The sequence below is a fragment of the Bufo gargarizans genome, chromosome 5 (genome assembly GCF_014858855.1).
Source record: "Bufo gargarizans isolate SCDJY-AF-19 chromosome 5, ASM1485885v1, whole genome shotgun sequence".
Lineage (NCBI taxonomy): Eukaryota > Metazoa > Chordata > Amphibia > Anura > Bufonidae > Bufo > Bufo gargarizans.
Window position 1 is genome coordinate 47,345,128 of NC_058084.1, and position 25,072 is coordinate 47,370,199.

General features: G+C 45.3%; 1 protein-coding gene across 1 annotated transcript in view; it reads right to left on the bottom strand.

Moving 5' to 3' along the window:
• The window catches only part of LOC122939297 (fibrocystin-L-like), a gene marked incomplete at its 3' end in the record, with an annotated part of 164,001 nt that overhangs the window by 76,855 nt on the left and 62,074 nt on the right, over positions 1 to 25,072 (bottom strand). Inside the window, 8 exon segments of the mRNA XM_044295368.1 lie at positions 4,294 to 4,443; positions 4,745 to 4,990; positions 13,426 to 14,407; positions 18,088 to 18,302; positions 18,951 to 19,121; positions 20,531 to 20,716; positions 21,627 to 21,731; positions 22,362 to 22,504. Coding sequence (XP_044151303.1) covers positions 4,294 to 4,443; positions 4,745 to 4,990; positions 13,426 to 14,407; positions 18,088 to 18,302; positions 18,951 to 19,121; positions 20,531 to 20,716; positions 21,627 to 21,731; positions 22,362 to 22,504 — 2,198 coding nt within the window.

Here is a 25,072-nt window from a genome sequence, read left to right on the forward strand (position 1 = left end):
AGTACAGGCCGTAGTGGACTCCCTTCGAAAGGCGGCTAACCCAAAGAAATGTGCAATAGGGTTAGAGGAGACTAAATACCTTGGGTATGTTATTGGGCGCGGAGTCATCAAACCCCAAGTAGACAAAATAGAGGCGATACGGAATTGGTCCCGACCTGCCACCTTTAGACAAGTAAGATCGTTCCTGGGAATGGTGGGCTATTATATGAGGTTTGTCCCCCATTTTGCCACTTTATCGGCTCCATTGACAGGGTTCTTAAAGGGAACGAAGTCCGTGATAGTCCGCTGGAATGACCAGGCGAAAGAGGCTTTCTCTGCTTTGAAGTCGGCCCTGTGTGGGTCCCAGGTTTTGGTGACGCCTGACTTCAAGAGGGAATTTGTGGTACAGAACAATGCCTCCGAAGTAGGTCTCGGTGCGGTACTGTCTCAGGAAGTCAACGGGGAGGAGCATCCCGTTGTCTTCCTCAGCCGTAAGCTCACTCCAGCTGAGACCCGGTACATTATAGTGGAGAGAGAGTGCCTGGCCATCAAGTGGGCACTCGAGTCTCTCCGCTATTATCTGTTGGGGAGAAAGTTCCGTCTGGTGACCGACCACTCACCTCTCAAGTTGATGAGCCAGGCCAAGGAGAGGAATGCTCGGGTCACCAGGTGGTTCTTGTCTCTGCAAAACTTTAAGTTTACAGTAGAACACAGGGCAGGCCGGTTACAGGGAAACGCGGATGCCCTGTCCCGAGTACACTGTCTGGCGTGTGTTCACCCCCTCAGGGTTGAACAAAGGGGGAAGGTATGTAGGAAGGCGCAGGGGTCCGTCATTGACGGAAGGTATGTGTCACCGAGGTTCCTGGCATTGGTGAGATAAGAACCGGTAATTTTGTGTGTCAGTGGCAGCTAGTGCTCGCTGACACTGTTGAACTTAGTGTGGCTGTAAAGCCAATCTGGGCCGGTTCTTATTGGGAGCAGCCAAAGAGCAGGGTGGGTGGCTGTTCCCCACGTCCAGGCCAGGTTTTGGGCTGGGGTTTAAAAACCCAGCCAGCAGCTCAGCCGGGTGTGGTGTGATTCTCCACGTGATACTGGAGCTGTGGAATCTCTGTGTTTTGGGAGCTGAGGAGACCTGTCACGCTGCCAGGCTGAGAGGCGCATGAGAGCAGGCTGCCATGTTAGTTGTGGAATCTTGCTGTGTGAATTAACACCAAGACCCTGTAAAGTGTTGTTTTTCCTTTTCTGCTTGTTTTGGTGTGAATAAACACAAAACTTACGTTTTTTAACTGTGGTCTTGCCTCTGTGTTGCGTCCGTTTACCCTGCCTACCAGAGCAAATCCCTACACTGTTTACGTATTGTTAGTATTACATAGTTTTGGAAAATGTATGTAAATTTCTATTCGAGCTTCCCCCAATGCAATGTGCAGGTTGTGGTTTTCAGGTTATACAGCAACCACTTGGCTTCCTATACGAGTGACCAGTGACCAGCATTCCTGCATATGTGCATTCTTCCACCACACAATACATTGCCCATCCTAAGTTTGATGACTACAATTTGATACATTTCTATTATTTTATATACAGGGAGTGCAGAATTATTAGGCAAGTTGTATTTTTGAGGATTAATTTTATTATTGAACAACAACCATGTTCTCAATGAACCCAAAAAACTCATTAATATCAAAGCTGAATATTTTTGGAAGTAGTTTTTAGTTTGTTTTTAGTTTTAGCTATTTTAGGGGGATATCTGTGTGTGCAGGTGACTATTACTGTGCATAATTATTAGGCAACTTAACAAAAAACAAATATATACCCATTTCAATTATTTATTTTTACCAGTGAAACCAATATAACATCTCAACATTCACAAATATACATTTCTGACATTCAAAAACAAAACAAAAACAAATCAGTGACCAATATAGCCACCTTTCTTTGCAAGGACACTCAAAACCCTGCCATCCATGGATTCTGTCAGTGTTTTGATCTGTTCACCATCAACATTGCGTGTAGCAGCAACCACAGCCTCCCAGACACTGTTCAGAGAGGTGTACTGTTTTCCCTCCTTGTAAATCTCACATTTGATGATGGACCACAGGTTCTCAATGGGGTTCAGATCAGGTGAACAAGGAGGCCATGTCATTAGATTTTCTTCTTTTATACCCTTTCTTGCCAGCCACGCTGTGGAGTACTTGGACGCGTGTGATGGAGCATTGTCCTGCATGAAAATCATGTTTTTCTTGAAGGATGCAGACTTCTTCCTGTACCACTGCTTGAAGAAGGTGTCTTCCAGAAACTGGCAGTAGGACTGGGAGTTGAGCTTGACTCCATCCTCAACCCGAAAAGGCCCCACAAGCTCATCTTTGATGATACCAGCCCAAACCAGTACTCCACCTCCACCTTGCTGGCGTCTGAGTCGGACTGGAGCTCTCTGCCCTTTACCAATCCAGCCACGGGCCCATCCATCTGGCCCATCAAGACTCACTCTCATTTCATCAGTCCATAAAACCTTAGAAAAATCAGTCTTGAGATATTTCTTGGCCCAGTCTTGACGTTTCAGCTTGTGTGTCTTGTTCAGTGGTGGTCGTCTTTCAGCCTTTCTTACCTTGGCCATGTCTCTGAGTATTGCACACCTTGTGCTTTTGGGCACTCCAGTGATGTTGCAGCTCTGAAATATGGCCAAACTGCTGGCAAGTGGCATCTTGGCAGCTGCACGCTTGACTTTTCTCAGTTCATGGGCAGTTATTTTGCGCCTTGGTTTTTCCACACGCTTCTTGCGACCCTGTTGACTATTTTGAATGAAACGCTTGATTGTTTGATGATCACGCTTCAGAAGCTTTGCAATTTTAAGAGTGCTGCATCCCTCGGCAAGATATCTCACTATTTTTGACTTTTCTGAGCCTGTCAAGTCCTTCTTTTGACCCATTTTGCCAAAGGAAAGGAAGTTGCCTAATAATTATGCACACCTGATATAGGGTGTTGATGTCATTAGACCACACCCCTTCTCATTACAGAGATGCACATCACCTAATATGCTTAATTGGTAGTAGGCTTTCGAGCCTATACAGCTTGGAGTAAGACAACATGCATAAAGAGGATGATGTGGTCAAAATACTCATTTGCCTAATAATTCTGCACTCCCTGTATATGCTAGCAGAAGGACCCGGCTTCGCACGGGTATATTTTAGCTATTCCCCTTAACACTGACCTCCATAGAGGATCGTCCCCTTAACAGAGACCTCCACAATGTCTGCCCCTTTAACAGTGACCTCCACAGCATCCCACCCCTTTTACAGTGACCTCCACAACATCCCGCCCCCTTAAAAGTGACCTCCACAGCAGCCTGCACCTTTTAACAGTGACCTCCACAGTACCCCATCTCCTTAACAGTGATTTACACAACACCCCGTCCCCATAACAGTGGCCTCTACAGCAATCTGCACTTTAACACTGAACTCCATAGCAGTCCATCCCCTTAACTGTGACCTCCATAGCAGCCTGCCCCCAGGGTGGCCAGAGGTCCGGTTTTAGGCCGGACAGGCCAGCTTTCAGACTCCCTGTCCTCCGTCCAGTGCAGGGCATAGACAGACACAGGGATGTCCTTTTGAACATCTCACTCTCAGACAGCAGCACTGTGCTGCCTGAGCGTGAGCTGCAGGGAAAAAGTCACCATCCCTTCCACCTCTGCAGCTGACAAAAGTAGATTTTTACCTTTATTTTTTAAATCCCCGAAGGATGCGAATTGGCTTAGCAGGACCTGGGGGTGGGGTTTATAAATCCATCTTTTGAGGGTGGCCTGAACAGCCACCCTACCTGCCCCCTTAACTGTAACCTCCACAGCACTTCGCTCCCTTAACAGTGTCATCCACAGTGCCCTGCCCCTTTTAAGCTGACCTACAGCAGTGAAGAAAAATGGCTGGGTTTTTATGGTAACCTGGAGTAAAACTGTGTGTATGTGGAGACTAAGGGCCTGCAATCTTCTATTGGCTGTTAAGGGTCATGTGACCAGGCTTCTATTGGTTAATGCATTTTGGGGAATCTCTCAGGAACGGTACGTGCTAGAGAGCTGAGACCCGATCTAAAACCTTCTCGGACACCTGATGTACCTTTGTGCCAAATTTCGTGATTGAAAATGCGACGGTGGGGATTCCTTTAGCGGACATACATACATGCATACACACATACGCTCAGCTTTATATATTAGATTTATAAATATTCTAATATTATTTCATATTCTAATTTATTATATTACATTTTCTTAGACTAAAGATTATTATAAAGAAATAATTGATCTTACTATAGGAGCTCACTTACCGTTCCTTATGGGCACTGCGCAATACAGAAAACCTGCATCTGATCGCGTTTGGTCCACCTCACATTTAGAGCCGCACATAAAGACCTTGGAAATTTGATCATCAAATCCGGAGCCAGTGATTGTGAGGATTAACCCACCACCAAAACCACCTGTATGAGAACAAATAGAATTGATGGTCACTGGATCAGTACATGAAGTAAAACATTATGGGGTATTCTAGGATATCTTGGTGACTGCCAAAGGCTGCCATTACAGGTCCCACAAGGGATTTCATGATGATTTCTCAGACACTTGAATAACAAGTTTACAGTCATACATACACAACTGCCACATAATATATTTAGACAGATTTGCTATTCAGGGTTCCAGAAAATACTGAGTAACATTCCCTGCATGAGATATAGTGGTGGCCATATTGATTGTCACTAGCCTTACCAGAATTAGACTCACCTTCACTTGGAGAGACACCGGTCATACTAAGTTCATAGGTGAATCTTGCACTGGATCTTGCAAACCCCTTCTGATTCTGAAATGAGACGGGGAATGTGCCGCCCCAGTGATCTCCTACGGTGCAGTTCAGCTGGCTATCAGACGCTCCTGTGATGGAGCAGGTGGCATTGCCAATGGTCAATTTCATTTCTGAGGCATCCAAACCAAAACCAGACCCAGACACTGTGACAATGGTTCCAGAAGGTCCTGAGAAACAACATAAAGACAAGAATCACGATATGACAGATATATCCAGCATACATGATAATCTGGTACTCACTGAGACCAAATTACAAGACTTTTCCTATAAAGCATGGGCACAATTAGTCCTAAGGGGGTATTTTAGTTGAAGCAAGTTTTCCCCTATTAGCAGGATGACTATTAGATCAATGAAGGTCCTACTGCTGGGTCCACAAGAAAGGGTGCTGGTACCCTACCTTTGAAATAAATGGAAAGGTAGGTCAAGCATGCACACTACAAGGATAGGGAATAACTATAAGATCAGGGGGGTCCTACCACTTGGATCCTCACTGATCATAGGACTGGATACCACATACATTGGGGCAACAGTGCACATGCTCGACCTGCAGTTACATTCATTTCAAGGGGAACTGCAACATATAGGGCCCTTATTCTTGTGATTAGTGGGGGTTCCACCAATAGGACTCCCACTTATCTGATAGTTATCACCAGTGCAATGGATAAGGGATCACCTGCTAAAAGTTAGATAAGGTAAACCCTTTAAAGTGAGTATCCAAGCTCGAGGTACAACATTTTGTGGCGATTAATTTGTTGATATATCTCTATAGTTGGTAGAGCTCTATTTTTATGAATATACACCTACAGTAGACCCACATTTATTAAGACTGGCGTTTCAGATTGGAGGAGTGATTTTCACCAAATTGTGCATGCTTTTTAATAAATTTGGTCTATTATGAACTCCTTAAAGTTACAAAATGAAATGTGGTTACTTCATTTTATACAAATATGTGTCATTTTATGGCTTTAGTATAAATACATCTTTCTAAAAGTTGGTGAACCAGCACCCTCCTGATGACCAGTTTTATTGGCACTTACCCAAAACTGGCAAGTAAACTCCTTATCTCCCCCTAGTGGTGACTGCAGGCAGTCAGAAATTTTGCCTATGCTGGGGATTTTGGAGCTCCAACAATAGTACAGAAATATTTGTGAGATGGACGTTCCCTTTTTAGCTTGCCCTCACCTTGCTAGGCGGACTTGTTTTAGTCCCTTCAAGGCAAACTGAAACTTAAGAAGACGTACAAGAAAAACCGCAGCAAAAGTCTGTGTTATGTGCTACTTGTGTACAGATACTAAGATACAATACCTGTAAGCTAGTCCTCCCGACTCCTCCAGTCACATGTGCGTTTAGTTTGACCGAGCATGCATGTGTTCTCAGTGGAGAGAAGAGAATCAGTTGCTGCCAAACACCTGTGATAGCAGCTCATCTCCCGTGAGAACAAAGGATTGGGCATGCTGAAACTTAACATGCACGATCCTTCTTTCATCATCTGTCAGACCAGAGTTGGCACACGTCCACATAAGTTAGTCGGCCGTGGTGACTTTGCTCTCAAGGCCGCCATACACATTAGAGATAGCGGTCAGCCAAACAATAGTTCAGCCGACAGATATGGAATGTATATGGCCGCCCTTATGCCTCTGGAAACACTTAAATGTGGGGAGGACATAGGGGGAGATTTATCAAAACGGTTGTAAAGTAGAACTGTCTTAGTTGCCCATAGCAACCAATCAGATTCCACCTTTAATTTTCCAAAAGAGCTCTGCAAAATGAAAGGGGGAATCTGATTGGTTGCTATGGGCAACTAAGGTCAAGTTCACACTTCAGTTATTTGGTCAGTTATTTCCATCAGTTATTGTGAGAAAAACTAGTAGTGAAGCTACTCAGATAAGCTGTTGCCAGCCGTGGCCTGTATTGTGGCCCGCAACAGCAGGTCTGCAATATGCGGGCACCAGCCGCGTGCTCCCTGCATCACGGATGCGGACCCATTCTCTTGAATGGGTCCGCAAACCGGAGCAGCGGTGCGGAATGGAGGCACGGAACCCCACGGAAGCACTACGGGGTGCTTCCCTGGTGTTTCTGTCCGTGCCTCCGCACCGCAAAAAAAGTAGAACATTCAAGTTGATGTTGTCCATGCAGTGGTGACCCCAAATTTCAGTCCCAAATGCACGGAACAGCCGCACAACGGCCGTGCACATGAGCCCTAATGGAAAGATCTGCACCTGTTCAGTGTTTTTGACCTGCACCTGGTTTACAAAAAATGATGGAAATAATTGACCAAATTATAAAATCCGGTGACGGGGGGCGTGGCCTGCGCGTTGATGGCGGCGGCTGCTTGAGACTGTAGCTCCGCTTCCCGCATATCCACAGCGGCTCATATATACCTTCTGAGAGGTCCTGACATATACTGCGCTCTCCTACCTGATTCCCAGAATGGGGAAGATTAGAAAGAAGCAGGCGCCGAAGAAAATGACAGAGTTCTTCCCCAGAACGCCACCGTCAAGCGCCGGTCCTGAGGGATCTCCCGCCTCTTCTCCCCGGCACCCTGTGACTTCTGCTCCCTCCCCTGCAACGTGTAGAGGCCCATCGCTTCTCCTTTCTGCTGCAGATGGGGTTCTCCCGATTACAGAGGACACTCTGCGTACATTACTGGATTCCTTGAGATCCTCGCTGAAAGCGGACATCTCCAGCATGTTTAAAGATCTGCAGCGTGATATACAGGGAGTAGGTGACAGAGTCACACACGTGGAAAACAAAATGGCTGAATATGCTGTGTCACACAACTCACTGATTGATGCGAATGAAGCGCTGGAAGAGGATGTGGCGGCCATAAAAGAAAAGATCCAAGATATGGAAGATCGCCATCGGCGTAATAATGTGCGCATTAGAGGAATCCCGGAGACGGTAGGCCCAGCAGAGCTGGAATTTTATCTGCAAACCCTGCTTAAAGAAGCTGTGCCTGAATTATCTGAGCGAGACTTGCTGATTGATAGAATTCACCGCATCCCTAAGCCAAAGGGACTAGATCCTTCTCTTACGTGTGACGTTATAGCGCGAATTCATTTTTACCACGCCAAGGATCACTTTCTCCGAAACCTGCGGCAAAATCCGACACCAACTGAATCCTTTAAGGACATTAAAGTGTTCGCAGACCTGTCCGCAGCCACGCTAGCGAAGCGGAAGGAGTTTGCGCAATATACACGTACCCTTCGTGAAAAGAACGTCCGTTATCGTTGGGGCTTTCCTGTAAAGCTGCTGATCTCGGTGAAGGGGCAGATGATCGCCTGCAACACTCCACAGGATGCCTCAGTCCTTCTACATAAGATGGATCTGCTCTCAATTGGAGAAAGCGCCAGTTCTGCAGAAGACCGTGGAAATAAGTCGGCAAGAATTGCGCCAGAATGGGAACAAACATGATTTCCAGGACTCCCTCACCTACTTTATCCTTCTGGATGTGCGGGATAGGAGATACGTAAGAACTTATCTCTTCTCCCCCCCCCCCCATTAGGTCTGCTCTCCTGGTATTGGGGTGGTGGTCAACCCCCTAAGCAGACCCCCCTTTTTAGACTCTAGAATCCTGCTCATTGCAGTTTTAGGATGTCTAACCACTGTTTTCTTTCCGTTTTTACCTTTGCTAATGTTATGTCGTTTTTTGTTGTCCCAACTTGCTTGCGCTCTGATATGTGGCCCACATATTATGGTCTCTACCTCACCCTCATAATGCCCTTTATGCTCACACCTAGGTCGTTATGTATTTTCTTATGGCGGGGCTGAAATTTTATTCTAACAATGTGCACGGTCTGAACTCCCCATTTCGCCGCTCTCAGTTGTGGCGGGATCTGCTTCGCAGCAAATGTGACGTGGCTTTCATCCAAGAGACGCATTTGGTGGAAGCAGATCAGCACAGATGTACTCATCGATTGTATCCGCATATTTTTCACTCTCCTGCTGCCCAAAGACGCAGAGCTGGCACCCTCATATGTATAAGGGGCTCGGTTGCGTTTAAATTACACCAAAGCATCACAGATAAGGAAGGAAGATATGTTATCCTGATCTGTTCACTTGAAGGTAAATTATGTACGATGGTTTCGGTTTATGCGCCAAATAACAGACAGATTTCCTTTTTCAACAGATTACATAAGAGAGTCTTAAAGGTAGCGAAAGGTGCTATTATAATGGGGGGGGACTTTAACGTCCCAATTGATGTGGAGATGGACTGTCTCACTCATGCTGAGCCCCGACGGAAAGGCCTAAAAGAAGCTCTAAAAAACACTTCTTTGCACGACATCTGGCGGTACCAGCATGGGGGAGAGAGAGATTTTACGCACATTTCGTCTGCGCATCATACGCAGTCCCGGATTGATTATTTCCTGGTATCTAGGGATATCTTCCAAGGGGTACTTAGGACGGACATTCTGCTAGCCACTTGGTCTGATCATGCCCCTATAGTAATGGAACTTAATATGGGCTTGCCCTCTCAATCACCCCCAAATTGGAGGCTGAATCAGTACTTGCTCAAAAGTGCTAAGAGATTAGAAGAATTCCGCGCTAGTCTGAAGGAGTTCTTCCTTCTGAATAGCACCCCTGATGTTTCGACATCTACCCTATGGTTGGCCCACAAGGCCTATATGAGAGGTATATTCCTGCAGGCAGCCTCTCGTTTGAAAAAAGCTAGAGATCGGCAGCTTACTGAGACGTTATCGGAGCTGGAGTCAGCACACCAACGATTCAAGGATAATCCCTCTTCAGGTCACCTTTTGGAACTGCAGAATGTCCGTTCTAAGCTGAGGGCGCATCTCTTATATGATCATGAGCGAGTACTCAGCAGACTGAAGATGTCTCATTATCATATGGGAGATAGGGCAGGTTCCCTGTTAGCTAATAGACTTAGGAAAAGGGCGGCTAACTCCAGAATAGAGAAAATGCATTATAATGGGTCTGTTTTTACGCATCCGCAAGAAATCACTAATGCCATAGCTTCATATTATGCGAAACTTATTTGAAGGACGATGATGCAACCCCTCAACCAACAGAAACGTCCATTGCAGATTTTTTAGGGCACCTAAAACTTCCCACGCTGTCAGACGCGCAATTAACTACCCTTAACTTGCCAATTGAGGAAGCAGAGGTACAAGCAGCTCTAAAAACTACCCCTGCGGGGAAAGCACCAGGGCCGGACGGCTTTATTGTGGCATATTACAAAGAGTTTTTGCCCCAGCTCCTACCTAATTTGTGCTCGATATATAATACCTTTTTCCAAACAGGGATTATTCCAGCAGAAATGCTTTCAGCTACGGTGGTAACCATCCCGAAGCTGGGCAAGGCCCCGGATGCGCCTGCCAATTTCCGCCCCATATCCCTGCTGAATGCGGATTTAAAATTATATGCAAAAATATTGGCCACTAGGATAAATCAGTTTCTGCCAGAACTAGTAAATCCAGACCAGGTTGGGTTTGTGCCTGGAAGGCAGTGCAGGGATGGCACTAGACGCATGCTTGATCTTATCCAGATTGCAGGGAGGTCCAGGTCCCCCACAATGTTTATTTCCTTAGATGTAGAAAAAGCATTTGACAGGGTGCATTGGGGGTACCTGGACCGGGTGCTTCAGACCTTTGGCTTCTGTGGTAATATTAGGGCTGGTGTAATGGGGCTATATACAACCCCCTCGGCTACTGTTCTTGCCTCAGGTTAAATGTCTGAATCTTTTAAGATAACCAATGGGACCAGACAGGGGTGTCCATTATCGCCGTTGATTTTTGCGTTGGTGATGGAACCTCTGGCTGCTAGGATTCGGGCATGTCATAGCATTCGGGGAATCACAGCGGGAGATACTTCCCATGTGATTGGATTGTATGCTGATGATGTTGTATTAACATTATCTAACCCTGAGAGCTCCTTAATAGCACTACATCAAATCCACCAGCAATTTTCCAACTGTTCTTATTATAAATTGAATGAGACCAAAACCAAGGTTTTAGATCTTCACTTGCCTGTAGCCACAATAGATAGGTTGAAGCAAATGTACCCCTTTCAATGGTCAGACCGGTCCATTCCATATTTAGGGATAGAGTTAGCACGCAGTTCGGCTGAGACAGTTTCCATTAACTTTAATCGTCTAAGAAAAGACCTACTGGATGATTATTCTCGTATGGCGCAGGTGCAGTTATCCTGGGTGGCGAGAATCAATGCTGCAAAAATGTTATCCTTACCAAAAGCACTCTATTATTTCAGATGTCTTCCATTGCAGGTTCCTAAAAAATTGATAACCACACTACAAAAAGATCTTTTGGCGTTTATTTGGCAGAATAAGCACCCTAGAATCCCGAAGGCTTCCTTGTACCCTTCGGTTAGAGCTGGGGAGCTTGGGGTACCAGATTTTTATAAGTATTATCTGGCCTCCTTAGCGGAACAGGCGATGGAGTGGTGGTCTCCATCCGCTCCCCATAAGTGGCTTGAGATAGAAAGTGCGTTTGTTAAAAAGCATTCACTCCCAGCCATTCTAGCAGCTCATGAATTGGGAAGACTTTGCTATGAGGTTCCTCTCCCTACGATGAGAGCATCTCTTTTCATATGGTCATATTTGAGAAACATAAAGAAGTGGTTCACAGTGCCAAAGGGCAGCATCCCTCTCATAGCACTTGAATACCATATTTCTGATTTGAACCTAAAAGGGTGGATGGATAAAGGAATAGATAAGCTGGGGGGTCTTTATACAATCTCCGGCCTAAAAGAATTCCAGTCTTTACATGACACATACTTCATCCCTAATACCCTTTTTTTTACCAATATCTACAGATACGTCACTTGTTAAACAACTCCCCATTAACCCAACCTCACTCCTGTAAGAGTCTTTTGCAGCCCTATCTTGCATCACCCCTGCAATTAAGAGCGAAGATCTCTGATGTATACTTGAACCTACTATCAGACCAAGATAGTGGGAAACAATCTTTTATGTTAAGATGGGAACAAGAGCTGGGTGCCGAATTTTCCATGAGTCAGTGGAGGGATGCAATGTCATGGTCCTACAGGTGCACTAAATGTCTAAATCATATAGAGCAGGCCAGGAAAATACAACTCAGGTGGTACTTGACCCCCCAATAGACTAGCCCACTGTTCATCTGGCTACTCCCCATTATGTTGGAGGAAGTGTGGGTCAGTTGGTACCCCCTTACATATGTCGTGGGAATGCCCTTACACTAGAAAATTTTGGCACGCGATGGAAGCTCTAGTCCGGAAGGTCACGGATTCAACTATCAATTTGACCCCTGCTCTTACCATTTTGGGAATAGGCTTAGAAGTCATCCCTTCCAAGATGAGATGGGTAACGGCTCATTTGATAAGCGCAGCACGGAATGTAATAGCGAGGAGATGGAAATTGCCTTATACTCCGACAACATCGGAAGTAGTTGAGTCCGTTAATCACCACATGCATTGCGAACTAATGTTTGCTTCCTCTTCTTCTGTACGCATACGATGTCTTAATAACTGGATGCTTTGGTTATCTAGTCCCTATGCTGATCCCTTGCCGGAATGTCTTTGGTGACTCAGGTACATTTGGAGGTTGTGGGGTAGATCTGGGGAGGGCGAGGTTTGAGGCATAGGTGGGGATCTGCATATAAAGCTACAACACTTACCTCAACGTGGGCAAGATTATTGTGGGATATGTTGGGACCTCTTTTTTGTTTTTGTTTATGTTTTCTGTTCTGTACTTTATGTATGTTTTCTCCCTGAAAAATGTACTTTGATATGTTTCGCACTGTGATATTATGTCGTGACGGGCATACATGTACTGTATTATGCAAAGTACTCAATAAAAAACGATTGAATACACATATAAAATCCGGTGACTAGCATCCCACAAACATGACCGATCAAAGTGTCAATGGATTGTCGGCTATTGGTCTAAATCACATATCCAAAATGTATTACATTTTGTAGATTTAGGGTGTCCACCGATTACCACTAAAACTTATATTAGACAGGCAGATAATCATGAAGATCATCAATAACGAGCGCTTGTAGGAACGCTAGTTAGCAACGATCTGGCAGTGTAATACTGCCGCCGATTACCCAATGAACGAGCAATAGTACTAAGAATCTTTCAGCAGGTTTAAAAATCATTGTTTGCCGGCAGCAGATCATCAAATAATGATTCAGTATGGGGACGAGCGATGGCATTAGTGATCACTGCTCCCCATACTGTGGAGGAGATCGCTGCATGTAATAGCAGCGGTTACCTCCACTTAAGAGCAGTCGATTGTCAGGAATTAACTCTTCCCTGCCGGCAATCGCCTGTTTTATCTGTGCTCCTAATATAAGCCTATTTACTTGAGGTACATATGTGGTCATTGTTAGGGTCAATTCACACGAACATGCTTAAAAAAAAATCTGAGCAAAATCCGCACATTTTTTTCTTTTTTCAGCTTGAAAAAAACGCATGCTTTTCTGGCTATTTCTACCACGTTTTGTATGGTGTTTTTTTACATAAACTCAGTGTGAACTGGCCCTTGGATTGTTTATCATCATGATCTGAAAGTAACCAACGCCATTCTCAGCTCTGCTACATCTAGTACATAACGTATAACTAATATTTTTATAGTCATACCTGTATTTGGAAGAACTGATGTTACCGTTGGAGTATCGGCCTCTGAGTAGGAGAAGCTGAGTGGTGGGTAAGAGGCAGATGGTACACGGATGATCACGGAAGTGGTTGTAGCAGTGGTCCTGGGTGGAGTCATGCACTGGAGACTATAAGGAGCAACTGCAGTGACTGGACATGGTGCACCATCGACTTGCACAGTAGTGTTGGTAGGATGAAATCCATTCCCTTGTATGAGTAGAAGAGTTCCGCCTAAAACACTTCCGGAAGGTGTCAAGAGCGTGGCTTCGGCAGGACTGTTCATGGTGAAAGACCCTTGAGCCAAGCCTTTACTGAGTACAATGACTATGACAGGATAGTGTCCAGCAGGAATGGGGTCTATGTTGCACGTTATGTCTGTGTCATTGACATCGACCACATTTAATTCCATGGCACCGACATAAACGGTGACATCATCAGCGACCTCCCCAAAGCCAAGGCCATTGATGTGGATTGTGGTAGCATTTCGCACTATAGTTGGGTCAACACTGGATACTTGTGGTGTAAGTGCACTTGAATAGGTAAAGCTGCAGGATCCTTTGCACTGGGCACTGATTCCCCTCACCTTTATCGCAACGTCTACACGGTGCGAATAACTAGGCAGAGTGTCACATACAATATCTGTGTAAGTTAGAGACACAATGTTACAGCCTAATCCCGTCACCTGAAGGCTGCCATTGCTGGTCAAGAAGCTGGACCCGTGTATGGTAATTCTGGTGGATCCTGTATCAGACCCGTTGATTGGCGAGATGGAGTCAATGTGGGGTATGAGGGCGAATCGCCTGCTCATCTCAGTTCTTAAAGAGTTGATGGCATAACCATAGTTGTTTACTGTAAGTGACACCATTTCTGCAACCCCAATATCCATGGAGTTCTGGGGATCCACTTTACATGTAACTGAAGTCTTGCTAGAAGAAGACACGACACAAGGATAATTACCGACTGAAACCTGAGATAAAAAGAACAGGATTTTAGTAAATTGAGTTAGGAGATTTATACATTTTTGCATGGTTTTATAAGAATAAGTGAGAAGTGCTTGGATTGCCTGGGGATTTAAATCATATATTGGTGCATTCCTTTTCCATTTAGGATGATAGTAGGATGAGGAGCATGGCCCCAGTAGTCTGACAGGAGAGCACATGGTTTCAGTATCAGGTTCTTTGCTGGGTGTACCACCCAGCAAAGAACCTAATACTCAGACCATGTGCTCTCCAATCAAAGTTGCACACCATGGAAGGTTTGATTTAGAGCTGAGTGAGAGACAGACAGAGAAGCTAATACACTCCTGAGTGGGTCTGGGGCCACCGTCCCTCTGGAGTCCTTCTAGCTAAGCCTCTGATTGCTGCACAAATACCTTAGTCTACAAAAGGGGTGGTATCCGCCAGTAGGCACGTAGCATAGAAGTTTTGATTTAGAGCTGAGTGAGAGACAGAGACTAGAAGAAGCAGAGTGGGCCTGGGGCCACCACCCCTCTGCAGTCCTTCTAGCTAAGCCTCTGATTGGTGCACAAGTACCTTAGTCTATAAAAAGGGGGTGGTATCCACCAGTAGGCACGTAGCATGGAAGGTTTGATTTAGAGATGAGTCAGAGACAGAAGCTAAGGATTCGTGAGTGGGCCTGGGGCCACCGCTCCTCTGTAGTCCTTCTAGCTAAGCCTCTGATTGGTGCACAAGTACCTTAGTCTATAAAAGGGGGTGGTATCCGCCAGAAGGCACGTAGCATGGAAGGTTTGATTTAGAGCTGAGTGAGAGACAGAGACTAGAAGAAGCAGAGTGGGCCTGGGGCCACCGCCCCTCTGCAGTCCTTCTAGCTAAGCCTCTGATTGGTGCACAAGCCCCTTGGGGTTGAATTGTCTTACATGTGTATTCCCTCAGGGGTGGCACTAAATGGCAGCAGTCCTACATGATTCACTGACCAGGATCCCGGCATGTCTCAGGACATTAACCATGCAATGAGGAATATGACTCTTCCTGTACATCAGAGGATCAGGGTAAGGTGAGTACAAGTATTTTTTTTTTGTCATCAGTGACCTCCATATCCAACTGTATAGGCGCATAGCTGTGGTTCACCTGATTAAAACGCTATTGCATTTTTGCTTATCCGAGGCTCCAGTCCTGAGTTATGATACTTTTTCTTAATAGGCAAATCAAGCCATTGGTGCAGCGAGGGCGTCACCATTGCTCTTGCTGTACCCAAGCTCCACTAATTTTGATGGCCATACCCTCCCTGGTCATTTTCATTGACAGGGCCATGGAGTGACAAAACAGAGAGGGAAGGGCTGGCCACAGAAAAGAGCGGAGCTTGGGTGCAACAAGAACAATTGTGGCACCCTCATTGCACCAAAGACCTACTTTGCATATTAAGAAAAAGTATCATAACTGGGGAATGGAGCCTCGGATCAAGAAAAGAAAAACAGCGATTTAATCCTGCAAACCACAGCTATGTGTCTATGCAAACAGTGAAGAAGGAAGACAAGAAATGTTCTTATAGCCAACTCCCGGCACCCCCGCCGATCAGCTGGTTGAAGTGGTTACGACGCTCATACAAGCTCTGTGTCCAGAGTTTACCTGAACGCTGTCGATCTGGTATTGATGACCTATCGATGAATATTATGACACTGCACAGCCCCTTTAAGGCCCCAGACACCTCGCAGAGCCATGTGTACTAAGCCTATATCAAAGATATTACTCCACTTTTGTGCTGTTAAAAAGTTGGGACAAGTAGCAATAAGAGGCTGGAAAAAGTAAATTTGAGCATAACGAAGAGCTGGAGGACCAATTAACACTAATTAGGTCAATTGGCAACATGATTGGGTATAAAAAGAGCTTCTCAGAGTGGCAGTGTCTCTCAGAAGCCAAGATGGGTAGAGGATCACCAATTCCCACATTGTTGCGCAGAAAGATAGTGGAGCAATATCAGAAAGGTGTTACCCAGCGAAAAATTGCAAAGACTTTGCATCTATCATCATCAACTGTGCATAACATCATCCGAAGATTCTGAGAATTTGGAACAATCTCTGTGCGTAAGGGTCAAGGCCGTAAAACCATACTGGATGCCCGTGATCTCCGGGCCCTTAAACGACACTGCACCACAAACAGGAATGCTACTGTAAAGGAAATCACAGAATGGGCTCAGGAATACTTCCAGAAACCATTGTCGGTGAACACAATCCACCGTGCCATCCGCCGTTGCCAGCTGAAACTCTACAGTGCAAAGAAGAAGCCATTTCTAAGCAAGATCCACAAGCTCAGGTGTTTTCACTGGGCCAGGGATCATTTAAAATGGAGTGTGGCAAAATGGAAGACTGTTCTGTGGTCAGACGAGTCACGATTCGAAGTTCTTTTTGGAAATCTGGGACGCCATGTCATCCGGACCAAAGAGGACAAGGACAACCCAAGTTGTTATCAACGCTCAGTTCAGAAGCCTGCATCTCTGATGGTATGGGGTTGCATGAGTGCGTGTGGCATGGGCAGCTTGCATGTCTGGAAAGGCACCATCAATGCAGAAAAATATATTCAGGTTCTAGAACAACATATGCTCCCATCCAGACGTCATCTCTTTCAGGGAAGACCCTGCATTTTTCAACAAGATAATGCCAGACCACATTCTGCATCAATCACAACATCATGGCTGCGTAGGAGAAGGATCCGGGTACTGAAATGGCCAGTCTGCAGTCCAGATCTTTCACCTATAGAGAACATTTGGCGCATCATAAAGAGGAAGGTGCAACAAAGAAGGCCCAAGACGATTGAACAGTTAGAGGCCTGTATTAGACAAGAATGGGAGAGCGTTCCTATTTCTAAACTTGAGAAACTGGTCTCCTCGGTCCCCAGACGTCTGTTGAGTGTTGTAAGAAGAAGGGGAGATGCCACACAGTGGTGAAAATGGCCTTGTCCCAACTTTTTGGGGATTTGTTGACACAATGAAATTCTGATTCAACATATTTTTCCCTTAAAATGGTACATTTTCTCAGTTTAAACTTTTGTTCCGTGATTTATGTTCTATTCTGAATAAAATATTAGAAGTTGGCACCTCCACATCATTGCATTCAGTTTTTAGTCACGATTTGTATAGTGTCCCAACTTTTTTGGAATCCGGTTTGTAAAAAGATGTCGTTACATTTAAAGGGGTTATCCTGGAAAAGATAATGATGACTTATCCTCAGGATAGGACATCATTATCACATCAGTGGGGGTTCAAGTCCCGGCACCTCCACCAATCAGCTATTTCATTGATCTGCTGCGCTCATCGGAGCTCTGGTGGGTGATGCAGGCTCCTGGCAGCTTTCCAAGAAACGAGACAGACATCGTATAGTGGCATTGCTTGGTATTGCAGCTCAGCCCCATTCAAGTCAATGGGCTGCAACTAGGCCGGGGTCCCGGGTGTCGCACCCCCGCAGATCTGAAACTAATGACCTATGCTAAACAGAAGTCTTAAATTAATTTTTCGGGAAAACCCAGAAAACGGTTATACACCGTGACGCAACACTTCTTCAGGACCACTACCACTCCCATCCTCTGCATCGGCTCCTCCATATTATTCTACATTTCTCTGCGTTAATTCTTTATTATGAGATCATTTATCACAGTCAGTGCCAGTCATAATATTGTGATCGAGGTGGCTGCATACCTGGTTGGCACAAGTAAGGTTACTGAACCCGGTTCCTGTGATGGTTATAGCATCATGGATTGTTCCAAAGTTTGGTGTAATGCTGGTAATAGCAGGAGAATAACAGTCTGAGAATCCAAACCATACAGACGTATTGCTGACAGGTAATAGGGCCAACTCTGGGCACTCCGGATCTGGGGTGACGCAGACACCTGGCGGTGTGGTTGGAAGTGGAGCTGTAGAAACATCATGACAAGTTTATGAGAATAAATCTTATTATTGGAGAGCAGCTTTAGTAACGTGATTAATAACCAGGTACATAAAAGACCAGGAGGCCCACAGCAGAGGATAGCATTTTTCCTGCATGGGCCAGGCAAGGATAAAGTTATCAGGCCTAGGAATAGTATAGTATCAACTAGGAATAGTATAGTATCAACTAGGAATCGTATAGTATCAACTAGGAATAGTATAGTATCAACTAGGAATAGTATAGTATCAACTAGGAATAGTATAGTATCAACTAGGAATAGTATAGTATCAACTAGGAATAGTATAGTATCAGCTAGGAATAGTATAGTATCAGCTAGGAATAGTATAGTATCAACTAGGAATAGTATAGTATCAGCTAGGAATAGTATAGTATCAGCTAGGAATAGTATAGTATCAGCTAGGAATAGTATAGTATCAACTAGGAATAGTATAGTATCAACTAGGAATCGTATAGTATCAACTAGGAATAGTATAGCATCAACTAGGAATAGTATAGTATCAGCTAGGAATAGTATAGTATCAACTAGGAATAGTATAGTATCAGCTAGGAATAGTATAGTATCAACTAGGAATAGTATAGTATCAGCTAGGAATAGTATAGTATCTTAAGTTACCAGAAGCAATGGTGGCCTCCTTTCCTCCAACAGACACACGCACTGGGCTGATCTGCTCAACAACTGGCATTACAATTACGACTCCTTGCATAATTATGGTATTTCCGTCATTGACATAGCCGCTGCTGTAGTAGTAAGTCCCCGGCGATGTGAAATTATAGGAAAATACACCTTTAAAGAAAAAAAAAACATTAATGTTATCATCCTAGTGCAAAGCATGCCAATGTCAATGAGCTGCCACGTAAAGCACTGACTAAGGGCTCATGCACAAGGCCATTGCCCAGCCGTGCCCGTATTGCGGCACGCAAACAGCAAGCCCGCAATATATGGGCATCAGCCATGTGCACACCATATCACAGAAGCGGACCTATTCACTTGAATGGGTCTGCAATCCCGAAGGAATGTTCTATTTTTTTGCAGTGTGGACGGATCACACACCGATTCAAGTTGAATGGATCTGGTTCCGTATGCAGCACCCGCAAATTGCGGCCCCAATGCGTAGAACGGCCAGGCAAACGTTCGTGTGCATGAGACTTAATATGTAAACCTCCATCCCACACCCAAAAAATTCAGCTTTCAAAGAAGTGCAACCCAAGTATATGACACAGGGGCCCAGTTGGTAAGGGAGCCCATTACTGCTGTCTATTTGATCACCTGTAAGGGGCTGACTAATGAATTTCATAGGTCATTATTTAGAAAAGTGGGGGCACCACGCTCAGCACCATCTATACCTTCATAAAAATTATCTCCTTTTCAAATGCCAGGTGATGAACACCATACTATGATACGGAAGCCAAACGTGTGTCACTCCTCACGGGATTAACCCCGTCCATCCTGCAAATTATTAAAGAGGTTGTACGACCATTAAATGTTATTTTATTATAATACAGGAAGAGAAAAGTAGTTGCTTTTGTAATTTACTTTCTCTTACAAAAATGCTCCAGTAGTGAAATATGCTCTTTATTTTATTATAATAGTGCCACCTGGTGTTTATCCTGTGTAGTAATGTACACAACCACTACATTATGGTGGTCACACATGCTCAGTCCCATCCTCAGTGCCACCAGCCATATCTACAGTTAGAAGGGAGAAATCTGCAGCAGAAAGGACACACCCCATGACAAAGGAAACTTCCCCTGAGCTGTGATAGGCAGAGAGCTGCAGCAGAAACGACACACCCCTTGAGTTGGCATAGGAAGAGAACTGCAGCAGAAAGGACATGCCTCATGAGGTGTGAGAGGGAGAGAGCTGCAGCAGAAAGGACATTCCCCAAGCTGTGATAGGCAGAGTTGCAGCAGAAATGACACATCCCTTGAGTTGAGATAGAGTGGAAGTGCGGCAGAAAGGACGCCACCATGAACTGTGCGAGAAAGAGAGAGCTGTAGCAGAAAGGACGCGCCCCTGAGCTGCCAGTTTAAAATAAATCTCGCAGAGCAATTGGAGCAATGAATGAAGAGATCTCTGGATCCATGTGAGGTACAGGGCTGGTTTTAGCTTTGCTAGAAAGAGGTCATCATGTACTGTATTTTACATAAATCATGGGCTAACCCCTTTAAGGTATTGATAAAGTGGGTGCAGACCTGAGGGCGCACGAGCCCCGCTGTTGAAGGAAATTCCATCATAGGTAAGGTTGGCCGGATCCGACACCGAAAATACTCTGTATCCAATACCCGTGATTAAAGGCTGAGCGTTCCACTGCCAAATGACGGCGTCCCCTGTAGATATCACCAGTCTAGATGGAGACCAGGCGTAGCCGGTGCCGTACACTGCATAAAGAATACACCCATTAATCAATGCAAAATGTGTAATGTCTATATAATGACATAATCAATTAATGGAAAGGTGAGATACATATGACGCTGTGCTAATAAGTGGAGCAGTTGCCCATAGCAACCACATTATATCTCAGGGGCCCTTTAAGACAGCAACCTTTTTGGTTGTCATGGGCAACCGTTCCTCTCTTTGGCAGAAAATCAGCCGAGACGGGGAAATACCTGGCGCTCCGTGGTTCATCCGTACCGGAGTCAGAGCGACGTATAGGCTTCTATAGCGCTGGAACTCCAGTTATCCATAGTTGTCAGCAGTCCCTAATTTTCAGAGATAGTCCCTGCAAATTTGTGCTGTCCTGGGCTGAAAATGGGTGGGACTTATGTAAACCCTGCCCATAAGTGGGTGGTTCTGGTTGGGCTTGTGGTTGTTCATGCCCCGAATTCACCAACTATAATGGTGGTAAGTAGGATGTATGACGAACCACGAGACGTCTGGACGTCCGTAATAAAGACACAAGAAAAATTGTCTTTATTGTCCATAGCGACCAATCACAGAGCAGCTTTAATTTTACCAGAGCAGTTTTAGGAATGAAAGCCGAGCTCTGACTGGATGCAAGGACTGTCCTTCTTTTAGATGTTTTGGATAAAGCTGCCCCATATGTCCATGATAGGACATAGTTTGGAGGTCATTTATCAAACTGGTGTAAAGTAGAACTGGCTTAGTTGCCCATAGCAACCAATCAGATTCCTCCTTTCATTTTGGAAGCTCCTTTGGAAAATGAAAGGTGGAATCTAATTGGTTGCTATGGGCAACTAAGCCAGTTCTACTTTACACCAGTTTGATAAATGACCCCATTTGTCTTTATAGTAGATGGATCTCATGGCACCAGCAGGGTATAGCACTCACCTGAATGTTTTCCACCATTTGTCACCGTATATACCGCGCCGGGTCTCTGGATCACACAGGTCAGCTCCTTGGCCGAACTGGCAGAGACTTTACACGGGAGATTCCCTAGAACATAATAAATCCATTAATATAATATTGCATCTATAAAGGGAAGCAACACTGCTACACCGGCGGTTCAAAAGTCTGGTTGGGAGCTGTAATAGGGCAACGTTGTTTGTCACCCAGCTTTCCCAGGAACAGATTTGATCTAGGACTCATTCACATGACCGTATGGTCGCCGTCCCCGTGCTGTAGACCACAAATAGCGGTCCGCAATGCACAGGCACCAGCCGTGTGAACTCTGTGCTGCGGACCCATTGAATTGAATGGGTCTGCAAACTGCAAAATACTGCAAAAGATAGGACATGTCCTATCTTTTGTGATGCGGAGGCACGGACCTGAAAGCCCACGGAAGCGCTTCCCAGTGTTTCCGTGAGCTTCCGATCCATGCCTTTGCACCGCAAAAGATAGGACATGTTCTATCTTTTGCCATATTTTGTGGATCGCGGACCCATTTTAGTCAATGGGTCTGCACTGCAGCAAGGAGTTCACACTGCCGGCGCGTGTTTATTGCAGACCCACTGTTTGAGGTCCACAATACGGGCACCACGGCCATACGGTCGTGTGAATGAGCCCTAAGAAACTGCTGAATATAATTTCTAACAGGGGCAGACACCCCATGAAATGATGCTGTACCTATTTGTACTTGGTTGTCATTTGGGACAGGACTGAAGCCGGATCCCGTCAGTGTGATTCGAGTACCGCCGTACAGAGATCCATATTGTGGGGAGAGGCTGTTCACTTCCAAAATATATGCAACGGACGCTCCATCATTCATGCTGCAACAAAACAGAGGCAAGCTGTAATATGGCCACTGTATTTAGTATGGCCACTGTATAGGGCCATTGTAATTGTATGAAGCCATGTAGAACCCTATTCACACTTGTATAAAGCATTACAATGAGCCGCAATACCAGCTATAGCCCATGAACAGGGGTGGCGCTGTTTTTTGCAGGTTCCTTAGTGGTGGGATAGGATAACAACTGCCAGTATTTGTAAGAAAAGCGGCATTCCCAGAGGTTACCCACGGAAAGTATAATGGCTTAGATTGATCAAACTGGTGTAAGGGAAAAGTGGCTTAGTTGCCCCTAGCAACCATTTTCCTAAAAAGTTCTGAAAAAGTAAAAGTGAAATGTGATTGGTTGCTATGGGCAACTAAGACAGTCTTCCTTTATACCAATTTGATAAATCTCCCCCTATATTCCATGTAGATGTGGCCTTTAGGAGCAGTCAGAGCCACGAGTCAAATGTTGAAGGGCAGCGTTGCTGATCATGGAGCTGTCGGTTCTCCGTGCTAGAGTCCCATGAATGCACATGTATAGCTATTCTACTGACTGGACTGTATCCCACAGCGGCTGGAGGGTACGTGGGGGAGGATACATAGAGAGAACACAACCATCGAGGTGATCCCACAGATGCTCAATTAGGTTCAAGTCTGGGGAATTAGGAGGCCAGGAGAGTAGTTGTAAGTCTTGGTCATGTTCTTCCAACGAATGTCAGACATTTCTAACAGTGAGACATGTCACATCGTCTTGCTGGAAGATCCCATCTGCCCCAAGGAAGACAATCAGCATGTATGGGTGTACATGATCTGCAAGGATGGATTCATACCCAAATCTATTGAGAGTGCCCTCCGCATGGATGAGTGGGCTCAGAGAATGCCACAAAACGTTCTCCAGACCATAACATTGCTACCACCAGTTTGTGTTCTTCCAGTGGTTTCAGGGTGGTTGTTTTTGGTTTATAAGGAGTTCTGACACCCAGCACCTCTACAATCAGCTATTTGAAGAGGCTGTCAAGCTCATGTTCGCTTGAATGGGACTGAGCAGTGCGTAGGATTGGAAAAGGCTGTGGCAGTGACTTTTCAAACAGTTGCTAGGGAGGGGGAAGTGTGACCCAACCAATCAGATATATCCTGAGGATAGTTTATCAATATTAACCCCTTTAATGGCTCATTCAGTTGGTAATGTGGGCGTGTTGCAGTGGCAGGGTTTGAGGTGGCCCCAATGCTGCGCTGGGTTCCCTGGACACCGTCGAGGTGTCACCACATGTTGCTGCTCTCTGAATGGAATGGTAAGACATGGTGCACCACAATGGGAAATAAGTCCGGAGAGTCAGGGTCTGCAGTTAACTAGTGTGTCTTTTACTGGAGGAACTCAAGTGCAAAACAATACAGGTGAGGCATAGGACTTGCTTCTCCAGTCTCCTCCCTGGCAGAAAAAGGGTCCATGCTGAGGAAAGGCCTGAACAAGCTGTCCCTCTCTCTCAGAAGGCTGTTACCATGGACAAAGAATGGTGGCCCAGCCTCTGTAGCTCAGCATCCCCTTCTTAGTGTCTTCTTCTGGTCACCCATGCAGTCTGGCAGAGTCTCTTCTTCTAAGCACTGATCCCTAACTGCATAACTGTAGGGGCTGTGACTGCTCTCCTTATATACAGTTTCTAGCAGTGGTGGAGTGGAGAAACTCAACCTAAACAAATACAAAGTTACCATTTTCTGTCTCTCATAGACTTGCAATGCCTAATGGCAATGACACAGCAGTTTTTATGGACAAAAACAAGTCTTCAGATATAATAACAGAGCTAAACAAGGCATCCAAAAGGTCTGTTTGTTTTTGATAGTAAACAACTCTGGCTTTTTCCCTGCAAAGCCTACTCTTTTTTAAACCTTATGGTAACTGTGGAAAATTACTAGCTTCTCATTATAAGGCTACTTTCACACTAGCGTTTTAGTTTTCCGGTATTGAGTTCCGTCATAGGGTCTCAATACCGAATAAAAAACGCTTCAGTTTTGTCCCCATTCATTGTCAATGGGGACAAAACGTAACTGAACAGAATGGAATGCTCCAAAATGCATTACATTCCGTTCTCATACCAAAGAGCAAACCTCAGCATTCCGTCCTGGGAAGCGGAGCAAGACAACACAATAGAAAACGGATCTGTCCCCCATTGACTTTCAATAGAGTTCATGACGGATCCGTCTTGGGTATGCTAAAGATAATACAACTGTGAAAGTAGCCGCTAGTGTGAAAGTAGCCTTAGCGAGAAAGTCCCAAACATCTCTCAGTGTTCATTAACCCTTTTAACAGTGCTGTGCAAATACAGTGCAAATGAACAAGATACATATCACAACAAACATATGAAATGCAGTTACACAGTATTAAACAGTGCAAGTTAAAGGGGTTATCTAAGCCCTATAATGCCCTCCAAATGCCCAGGCCCTTCACACAGATTGCTCCCCGCACGGCCGCCGCTGCATCTGGATATTTTGATACGCGCAACGGAGGGAAGGTGGGTGGTTGGAGGTGGCCAGCCAATAGCAGACCGCAACAGGAACAAGCTTCCCTAGC